This window comes from Chrysemys picta, chromosome 13 (genome assembly GCF_011386835.1).
Source record: "Chrysemys picta bellii isolate R12L10 chromosome 13, ASM1138683v2, whole genome shotgun sequence".
Taxonomy (NCBI): domain Eukaryota; kingdom Metazoa; phylum Chordata; order Testudines; family Emydidae; genus Chrysemys; species Chrysemys picta.
In genome coordinates, this window is record NC_088803.1 from 7553614 (window position 1) to 7564773 (window position 11160).

General features: G+C 48.2%; 1 protein-coding gene across 1 annotated transcript; it reads right to left on the bottom strand.

Moving 5' to 3' along the window:
• Nucleotides 1-889: 889 nt before the first annotated feature.
• On the bottom strand, nucleotides 890-1939 carry LOC135975512 (olfactory receptor 4D2-like). The gene has a single exon (XM_065566729.1). The coding sequence runs from the start codon at nucleotides 1937-1939 to the stop codon at nucleotides 938-940; it is 1002 nt and encodes a 333-aa protein (XP_065422801.1). The 3' UTR covers nucleotides 890-937.
• Nucleotides 1940-11160: the final 9221 nt, after the last annotated feature.

Consider the following 11160-nt stretch of genomic DNA (forward strand, 5'->3'; position numbering starts at 1 on the left):
TTTTACCGGCTGGCTGAGAGTCGCGTCTGACTGCGGAGTCGGGGGGCAGGGCCCTCTGGCCCCCCCAGGACCCCGCCGAGGCAGACTCGCTGCAGGAAGCGCACGGTGGGGCAGGGGAAGCTGAATGCTCCGAGGTCAGACCCAGGAAGGTGGAAGCTGTGGAAGCTTCTTGCCCCGGAGACAGTCTGATCACAGAGAGGAGACGCCCCAGAGTCCTGCCTGGCTTCGTAGGGAGCAGTTCCAGAGTATTGCCCTGGTGACTCCGTGACAGCCCTTCCCCCCCACACCCTGCCCCCTGTAATCCCTATGCAACCCCCTCCCCTCCACACCCTGCCCCCTGTAATCCCTGTGCAGCCCCCTCCCCCCCACACCCTGCCCCTGTAATCCTTATGCAGCCCCCTCCCCTCCACACCCTGCCCCTGTAATCCCTATGCAACCCCCTCCCCTTCACACCCTGCCCCCTGTAATCCCTATGCAGCCCCCTCCCCCCACACCCTTCCCCTGTAATCCCTATGCAGCCCCCTCCCCTCCACACCCTGCCCCTGTAATCCCTATGCAGCCCCCTCCCCTCCACACCCTGCCCTCAGTGACCCCTGTGAATCCCCCTCCCCTCCACACCCTGCCCTGAGTGACCCCTGTGCATCCCCCTCCCCTCCACACCCTGCCCTCAGTGACCCCTGTGCATCCCCCTTCCACATTGCATCCTGCCCCCAGTGACCCCTGTGCAGCCCCCTCCCCTCCACACCCTGCTCTCAGTGACCCCTGTGCAGCCCCCTCCCTTCCACACCCTGCTCTCAGTGACCCCTGTGCGCCCCCCTCCGATACTGAGGGTGGCCCTCCCCGCGCCCCCCCACCCCAGCTCACCTTCACCTCCTCGCCTGAGCGGGCTTTTAGGCACCCCCAACCACTAGGCGTCCTAGGCGGCTGCCTAGTTTGCCTAAATGGTTGCACCAGCCCTAGTTTTTAACACAAAAGGACATTGAAAGATAGAGACATAATTTATCTCCTTCCCTGAGCACAGCATTCTGCTCATCAGCCTCCTGATGGCCTTCTTCATCTCGGCATTTCTCAGCGTGTAGATCATCGGGTTCAGCATTGGGGTGATTGCAGTGTAAATGACTGAGATCACCTTATTCAGGGTGAAGTTCTTGAAGAGCCGAGCATAGATGAAGATGCTGGGTATGATTTGTAAACATATCACGATAATCTGGGCTCCACAGGTGGACAGAGCTTTCTGCTTCCCATCCGTGATGTGTGTCCTGATCTTGACTAAGATGGCGGTGTAAGAAACAAGCAGAATGATGAATACTATTATAATCGCTGCTCCATTGTTGAAGATCATCTGCAGTTCAGCCAACTGAGTGTCAGTGCAGGCCAGTTTGATGACCTGTGGGACATCACAGTAAAAATTGTCCAGGACGTTCGGCCCACAGAACGGTAACTGGAGGAGCAGTCCAATCTGAACAGCAGAGTGGGCCAATCCACCCAGCCATGCCAGTACCATTATCCCCACGCACACACGCTGGTTCATGATAGTCAAGTACCGCAGTGGTTTATAGATGGCCACATACCGATCAATTGCCATCCCCACAAGGCAAAACCCCATAGCACCAGCAATGAAGTGGAAGAAAAACATCTGGAGAATGCACTCATAGAACGAAATGGTTTTATGCTGTGAGAGGAGACCGGATAGCAATTTTGGAGTATTGACTGATGAGTCGCTGAGGTCTAGGAAAGCCAAGTTGGCCAGCAGGAAGTACATGGGGGTGTGGAGCCGGTGGTCACTGATCACAGTGGTGATGATGATGAAGTTTCCCAGCCAGGTGTTCATGTAGATTATGAAGAAAGCCACATAAAGGAATTGCTGCAGCTCAGGACTCTGGGCGAGGCCCAAGAGGACAAATTCTGTCACTGGGTTTGTGAGATTCTTCTTCTCCATTTATTAACCTCTAAATAGTCCTGAAGAGGAAACGCTGATGATAATAATTATGATGTAATCTTAGTGCATTATGGATATTGCTAACTCCATGTTAACTGATACACGTGCTTGGAAATTCTCTGTGTTTACCATATTCTCAGACTGTGTCCTTAGCCCCAGTGGTGAGTGCCCTGCTACAGCAAAACACCTACACCCCACCAGTGGTTATCCCCCAGTTTTGGGTGTTTGGGCATGAACAGTAGCAACCTACACACTCAAAATGCCCCCTGTTAACAACTGTCCCCTTTTGTCTTCCTGAACCCCTGGTGGTGCACACCTGGCGCAGGCCACAGATACCTCATGTGCCCTAGAGGTTCAGGGGTTGGGAAGAATGTGGATTTTCTGGGAGTCCAAGGATTCCAACAGTCCAGGTTTCTCATCGGGGGGGGGGGTCTGTCACATTCTGGGGTGCAATCCAGACCAGTGAGAGTTTGAGTCACCACGGCTCCATAACCCTGTGTGCCTCACAATGCTTTGCTGGTGTAGCTCCCAACCTGGGACACTCACAACCAGCCTAGCAAGCATGCGAGCTACACCCTGAGTGTCCTGTGTAGAGATGCAAGCAATTTGTCCCGTATCTCTGACCCCAGCAGCCTGTCAGCAACACACCAGTCACACTGCGGCTTCCACCAGCCTTGGTTGCTACTTGCAGGTTGACCCCAGCACACACCCAGTTCCAAATTTTCTCAAAAAACACTGTGTTCTGCACTGTGCTGCCCTCTGCTGGACAGTTCAGCTATTAAGGTTCATTGCTCCTGTACAGAGTCAATATTCAATGGTTTGCCAGTTAAACTGGAGTTACCAAACAGTTCAGTTGAAACACAGCATTGGATTGGTTAGAGTTCAAATAAAAACAACGTATTAACAAAAAAGACAATATTTATAGTGAATTCAAATATAAGAGACCAAGTTAGAAATGGTTACCAGCAAACAAGCTTAGGTGAAGTGAGATTCCTTTCATAAAATATTTGGTAACAAACTGCCTTAAGCATTGGACAAATAGATGTGTTTTTAGCCTTTCTCCAGAAGGTTTTCCATTGTTCCAATTGATATCTGCTTTTAGATTTTTTTCTCGTTTTCCATAAATATTCTCATGTCTTCCAGGTACATAAGAAGATAAGAACGGCCCTACTGGGTCAGATCAAAGGTCCATCTAGCCCATTGTCCTGTCTTCTGACAGTGGGCAGTGCCAGGTGCCCCAGAGGGAATGAACAGAACAGGTCATCATCAAGTGATCCATCCCCTGTCGGTCATTCCCAGCTTCTGGCAAACAGAGGCTAGGGACAATATTCCTACCCATCCTGGCTAATAGCCATTGATGGACCTGTCTTCCATGAATTTATCTAGTTCATTTTGAACCCCGTTATGGGCTTGGACTTCACATGTCCTCTGGCAAGGAGTTCCCCAGGTTGACTGTGTGTTGTGTGAAGAAATACTTCCTTTTTTTTGTTTTAAACCTGCTGCCTATTAATTTCATTTCATGAACCCTAGTTCTTGTGTTATGAGAAGTAGTAAACAACACTTACTTATCTACTTTCTCTACACCAGTCATGATTTATTGACCTCAATCATATCTCCTCTTAGTCATCTCTTTTCCAAGCTGGAAAGTCCCAGTCTTATTAATCTCTCCTCATATGGAAGCTGTTTCCATTCCCCTAATCATTTTTGTTGCTCTTTTCTGAACTTTTTCCAGTTCCAATATATCTTTTTTGAGATGGGGCGACCACATCTGCAACACAGTATTCAAGATATGGGCATACCATGGATTTATATAGAGGCAACTTGATATTTTCCTGTCCTATTATCTATCCCTTTCTTAATTATTCCCAGCATTCTGTTCGCTTTTTTGACTGTCGCTGCACATTGAGTGGATGTTTTCAAAGAACTACCCATAATGACTCCAAGATCTCTATCTTGAGTGGTAACAGCCAATTTAGACCTCATCATTTTATCTGTATAGTTGGGATTATGCTTTCCAATGTGCATTATTTTGCATTGATCAACATTAAATTTCCTCTGCCATTTTGTTGCCAAGTCACCCAGTTTTGACAGATCCTTTTGTAGCTCTTCACAGTCTGCCTGGGTCTTAACTATCTTTAGTAATTTTGTATCATCTGCAAATTTTGCCACCTCAATGTTTACCCCCTTTTTCCAGAACATTTATGAATATGTTGAATAGGACTGGTCCCAGAAGAGACCTCTGGGGGACACCACTATTTACCTCTCTCCCTTCTGAAAAACTGACCATTTATACCTACCCTTTGTTTCCTATATTTTAACCAGTTACCAATCCATGAGAGCACCTTCCCTTTATCTGTGGAGAAAGAAGTGGTTCGGGACTTCCTGTGGAGAAAGAAGTGGTTCGGGACTATTTAGAAAACTGGACGTGCACAAGTCCATGGGGCCGGATGCGCTGCATCCAAGGGTGCTAAAGGAGTTGGCGGGTGAGATTGCAGAGCCATTAGCCATTATTTTTGAAAACTCATGGCGATCGGGGGAGGTCCCAGATGACTGGAGAAAGGCTAATGTAGTGCCCATCTTTAAGAAAAGGGAAGAAGGAGGATCCGGGGAACTACAGGCCAGTCAGCCTCACCTCAGTCCCTGGAAAAATTATGGAGGCAGGTCCTCAAGGAATCAATTATGAAACATTTAGAGGAAAGGAAAGTGATCAGGAACAGTCAGCATGGATTCACGAAGGGGAAGTCGTGCCTGACTAACCTAATTGCCTTCTATGATGAGATAACTGGCTCTGTGGATGAGGGGAAAGCAGTGGATGTGTTATTTCTTGACTTTAGCAAAGCTTTTGATACTGTCTCCCACAGTATTCTTGCCACCAAGTTAAAGAAGTATGGCTGGATGAATGGACTGTAAGGTGGATAGAAAGCTGGCTAGATCGTCGGGCTCAGCGGATAGTGATCAATGGCTCCATGTCTAGTTGGCAGCCGGTTTCAAGTGGAGTGCCCCAAGGGTCGGTCCTGGGGCCGGTTTTGTTTAATATCTTTATTAATGATCTGGAGGATGGTGTGGACTGCACTCTCAGCAAGTTTGCAGATGACACTAAACTAGGAGGCGTGGTAGATACACTAGAGGGTAGGGATCGGATACAGAGGGACCTAGACAAATTAGAGGATTGGGCAGAAAAAAACCTGATGAGGTTCAACAAGGACAAGTGCAGAGTCCTGCACTTAGGACGGAAGAATCCCATGCACTGCTACAGACTAGGGACCGAATGGCTAGGTAGCAGTTCTGCTGAAAAGGACCTAGGGGTCACAGTGGACGAGAAGCTGGATATGAGTCAACAGTGTGCTCTTGTTGCCAAGAAGGCTAACGGCATTTTGGGCTGTATAAGTAGGGGCATTGCCAGCAGATCGAGAACGTGATCGTTCCCCCTTTATTCGACATTGGTGAGGCCTCATCTGGAATACTGTGTCCAGTTTTGGGCCCCACACTACAAGAAGGATGTGGAAAAATTGGAAAGAGTCCAGCGGAGGGCAACAAAAATGATTAGGGGTCTGGAGTATATGACTTATGAGGAGAGGCTGAGAGAACTGGGATTGTTTAGTCTCCAGAAGAGAAGAATGAGGGGGGATTTGATAGCAGCCTTCAACTACCTGAAGGGGGGTTCCAAAGAGGATGGAGCTCGGCTGTTCTCAGTGGTGGCAGATGACAGAACAAGGAGCAATGGTCTCAAGTTGCGGTGGGGAAGTCCAGGTTGGATATCAGGAAAAACTATTTCACTAGGAGGGTGGTGAAACACTGGAATGCGTTACCTAGGGAGGTGGTGGAGTCTCCTTCCTTGGAGGTTTTTAAGGCCCGGCTTGACAAAGCCCTGGCTGGGATGATTTAGCTGGGAATTGGTCCTGCTTTGAGCAGGGGGTTGGACTAGATGACCTCTTGAGGTCCCTTCCAACTCTGATATTCTATGATTCTATGATTCTATGATTCTATGATCCCATGGCAGATACTTTGTGTAAGAGCCTTTGGTGGGGGACCTTGTCAAAGGCCTTTTGAAAATCTAAGTACACTATATCCACCGGGTCCCCTTTGTCCACATGCTTGTTGACCCCCCTCAAAGAATTCTAGTAGATGGTGAAACAATTCATAGTACTAGGAAGTGGCACGTTTCATAGCTTGTGTAGGATGAGCTCATTGCAGACACATGGGGCTTCTTGCATTCTCCCAGCCCCCCCACCCCCCGAAAACTTCCTCTGTGAGACCCTCCCATCCCCCTCTATTTTAGGCACTCCCTGTTGCTCTCTATTCTCCTCCACCAGGTGTTCTACGTGCCACCCATGCCCCCTATTCCCAGAGTCCACCTTTCTCTCCCCAATTCCCACCATATGCACACCCCCATTCCCATCGTTCCCCCACATTACTCCCCCCCTAGTTATTTGTCTCCTCTTCTCTGGGCAGTAAGTCAGTCAGGGGGTCAAACTCTTCTCCTGTGTTGGGAGGCTGGGCAGAGATGGGATGCAGTATTGTTATAATGGAAGGCCCAAAATTTTGGAATCGACCAAATGCCATATTCAAGAGTGATCACATTACAGAGAGACAGACAGAAAAATGCTGATGAGTTTAGTGGAAGGTCATCATGAGCTCAGACAACCCCTGGGAAAACAGATTATCTGAAGTGTCCTTTCCCTTAGTTAATGGGTCAATCATTTTTAACATTCTACTGAAACTGTGGCTCCCCACGCTAGATTATAAACTTTTTAGTTGTTTTTCCCCCAAACCCTGACATAAAATGTGTTTTTTGTTTGCAGTGTTGTTGCAGCTGCGTTGGTCCCAGGATATGAGAAACACGAGGTAGGTGAGCTTGAAAACATGTCCCTACCACATTTTATTTCTCTATGAAAAACACCATTTTTATTATAGTTGAAAATCATGAAAAATATTCTCAGAAATGCTCTGTTTTTTTTCCAAAAGGAAAGCAAAAAATCTGGGAAAAAACACACTTTTTGTCTTTCCTCCACCATAAACAGTTTCTCTACCTTCACTTATTTTTAGTAGGAAAATAGACAGAAGACTACTACTACTAATAAAAACAACCACAAAAGACTGAAATATGAAAATCTGAACATTTTCACTAAATGTTCATGAAAATTTTCAAACATTGGAAAATCAGTTCTTTTTTATAAAATTAATTTTTATAAAGTTTTTAAAACATTTCAAAAATAAGTATAGCATGTATTTTCATTCCTGAGAAACTCTATATTTGTAAGAATTGATTAGGGTTACCATATTTCAGCAAGCAAAAAAGAGGATGGGAGGAGCCCCGCCCCTGCCCCTCCCACTTCCCGCCCCCCCAGAACCCCCAACCCTCCCCCCATTCCTTGTCCCCTGACTGCCCCCTCCTGGGACCCCTGCCCCTAACTGCCCCCCAGGACTCCACTCCCTATCTAAGCCTCCCTGCCTCTTGTCCCCTGACTGCCCCAACCCTTATCCACACCCCCACCCCCAGACAGACCCCTGGGACTCCCACGCCCCATCCAACCACTCCCCAACCCCTGACAGCCCCCCCCAGAACTCCCAACCCATCTAAACCCCTCTGCTCCCTGTCCCCTGACTGCTCCGATCCCTCTCCACACTCCTGCCCCCTGACAGCCCCCCCCAGAACTCCCAACCCATCTAAACCCCTCTGCTCCCTGTCCCCTGACTGCTCCGATCCCTCTCCCCACTCCTGCCCCCTGACAGCCCCCCCCAGAACTCCCAGCTCCCCACCCCCCTGATCCTTGTCCCCTGACTGCCCCCTCCTGGGACCCCTGCTCCTAACTGCCCTCCAGAACCCCACCCTCTACCTAAGCCTCCCTGTTCCTTGTCCCCTAACTGCCCCCTCCTAAGACTCCCCCCAACTGCCCCCCAGGACCCTACCCCCTACCTGTACCCTGACTGCCCAAAACTTTCTCAGCCCCCCCCCCGTTTCTTGACTGCCCCCTCCAGAACCTTCCTGCCCCCGGTCCCCCTTACCCTGCTGCTCAGAACAGGGTGTTGGGCTCTGTGCGAGCCGAGCCAGACACGTGGCTGCGCTCCCCAGCACAACAAAACCCGGTCCCTGGCCCTGCACAACAAAACCCGGTCCCTGGCCCTGCACAGTGCTGCCGGACCGGGTTGCAGGAGAGGCCAACTCAGAATGCAGGGCGGCTCCGGCTCCTCTACAGCTGCTCAGGAGTCCAGCCCGGGATTTTTCTGCAGCCCTCCCAGCCGCTCGCTCTGCCGGGGGAGGGGGAAATCCCGGACATTGTGAGTGCTTTACAAATTCCCCCCGGACGCTATTTTTAGCGCGAAAAGGAGGACATGTCTGGGTAAATCCGGACGAATGGTAACCCTAGAATTGATAGTTCTGTTGTGCAGCTCTGCAAAGTAATTCAGTCAAAATGGCCTCCTCTTACTCAATTCAGAGATCTACTAAGCATGCGTGGTTAGTCATGTTTTCTGCAAAAAATATAAAAGAATAAATTGTAAATGCTGTTACTCCTCCCAGCCCTGCTCAGTGAACACAGATCTGGGAAAGTGGCTGGTGGCTGTTCCTGGCTGGAATATCTTCAGCACAATCGTGAAACGATTTTTCATCCAAGACTCTTGCAAAGTGACTGAAAGCAGCAGGGGTGCACAGTAGGGTGGGGTGCATAGGGGTCAGTGAGGGCAGGGTGTGAAAGAGAGGGGGCTGCACAGGGGTCACTTAAAGTTTGGTTTTGCCTGTAGAACATTTGTTGCTGTTGATGATGACAGAGAAGTTGAGACAGCTTCACGCTCAGGTCCCAGGCTGAGTTCACAGAAGATGTAGGTAGGGAATTAAAGTTTGATTAGTAAACGGAGGCAAGTGTCCAAATGGCCTAGATAATGTCATTTTTACAGGCACGGTTCAGAAAGTTGTGCAACAGAGCCAGGAAGCTGTCCTAAGTGCGCACAGAGTGGGATGTCACTGGAGTCTGAAGACTCTTCAATAGCCATTCATTGGTTTTATTATTGGTGTGTCAGTGCTTTAGTGCCTATGAGCACCAGTCCTGGGCCAAGACCCCAGTATGCAAGGTGCTGTACAAACACAGAACAAAAACACCACCTCTGTCCCACAGCGAACCTCACTGCTCGCCTAGAACCCACTAGCACTGCCTCCTTTCCTCCTGCACTAACCCTTTGATAACATTTCTCTCCAGTTCCAGGAATAAAACTCACTGGGGTTCTCTCTGATTCACAGGCCATTCAAACACCCATTTCTTTCCCTGCACCCCCAACATCCCCCTTGTGTCCACCCAGCCAGGCAGGGAATTGCAGAGCAGGTTGGGTTTGGATGGCTAAAATAAACACATAACTGCACTGAGCCACTCCTGCAATTTATTAATGATTCCCCTTGTGCAGACTCCTGGAGCACTGGGGAAGTTCTCAAAGACTGGAAGAAAGCTAATGATGTGCCAATATCCTTAAAGGGTCACTGGGATGACCTGGGAAATTGTAGCCTATTAACCTGTGATAAATGAAGGGTGGGGATGGGGTGTAGCTCCCTTTTATGGACACCCAAACCAGCCAGTAGCTATAAAATCCCTCTTAGTGACTGTTCTCTAATTGCTCTACCCTATACAATACTTTTATCAAACATAAAATCATCACTAATAAAGTTTGCAAATGACAAACATTTTGGGGAGTGGTAAGTAGTGAACAGGACAGGTCACCGATTCAGAGCAATCTGGATTGCTTCGTAAACCAGGCACAAGCAAATATGCATTGTAGCACAGCAACAGGTAAATGTATGCATCTAGGAGCAAAGAATGTAAGCTGTACTGAAAGGATGGGAGGGGGGACCATCCCGGGAAGCAGTGACCTGACAAAGACTTGGGGGCCATGGTGGATAATGAGCTGAACATAAGAGCCTAGTGCGACACTGAGGCCAAACTAGCTAATGTGACCCTGGGATGCATAAACAGGGGAATCTCAAGCACTTATGCAACCACTGCTTGAATACGGACTGGGAATGGTTGAGCCATTACAAACATTGAATCTATCTCCCCTTGTAAGTATTCTCACACTTGTTATCTAACTGTCTGTCTGTACTCGGCTAGCTTGATTATCACTTCAAAAGTTTTTTTTCTCTTAATTAATTGGCCTCTCAGAGGTGGTAAGACAACTCCCACCTGTTTATGCTCTCTGTATGTGTGTATATATAGCTCCTCAATATATGTTCCATTCTATATGCATCCGAAGAAGTGGGCTGTAGTCCACGAAAGCTTATGCTCTAATAAATTTGTTAGTCTCTAAGGTGCCACAAGTACTCCTGTTCTTCTTTTTGCTTGAATACAGTGTCTAATTCTGGTGCCACAATTGGGGAAGGATGGTAAAAAAAATTGGAAAGGGTTCAGAGACGAGCCACTAGAATGAGTAAAGGGTTAGAAAATGTACCTTATAGTGATAAACCCCCAAGGCTCAATCTATTCAGTTTAAGCAAGAGAGAAGGATAAGGAGTGATTTGATTGCAGGCTAAGTATCTACACACTCCATATATTTATTAATGATTCCCCTTGTGTCAGAATCCCCAAAGCTGTGAAGTAGCATCTTCTTGATCGGGCCCGGGAAACCTCAGAGGGATTTCAGAGCATCTCTGATGTTAGTGGCAGCGTTAGTGCATGGGTCAGATGTGATATAAAGGGAAGATTTCTGAGGCAATGTCCTCTTTGGAACTACATCCTCTCCCCCTGCCTGCTGGGACAGCAATAATCAGTCTTCAAATGTGACTTTCCCTGGCCACCCCGATCATTAGGAGGCAGTCGGATCTGGGATCAACAACACGGCAGATTGTACGAGGTAGTGACTATTTTTATAAAAACTGAAATTTACTACAAGCGATGGGCTTTGTTACTGCAGGGGGGAAGAGGTGGTTGGGAGGCTTTTCAAATATAGGTGTGGGTTTTAGAGAAGTCTACGAGTTACGAGAACATCCTACAGAGCCTTGACAACCAAAATTATCTGAGACCTTTGTACGACAAGCTCTGTCTTCTCCTTAGGCAGCAGCTCTATGCTGCTCTGATCTGAAAAATGTTTTCCCTGGGGCTGGTTGGAGCTGGAAAGTTAAAAATGGAAAAAGCTGAGGGAAGTGCTCATATCTGCTTATGAAACCTAAGTGAGATTCCCAGCACCTACCTCCCTAATTCTACTTTGACAATCCTAGACTGAGAAGTGATGTGAGTTACGGA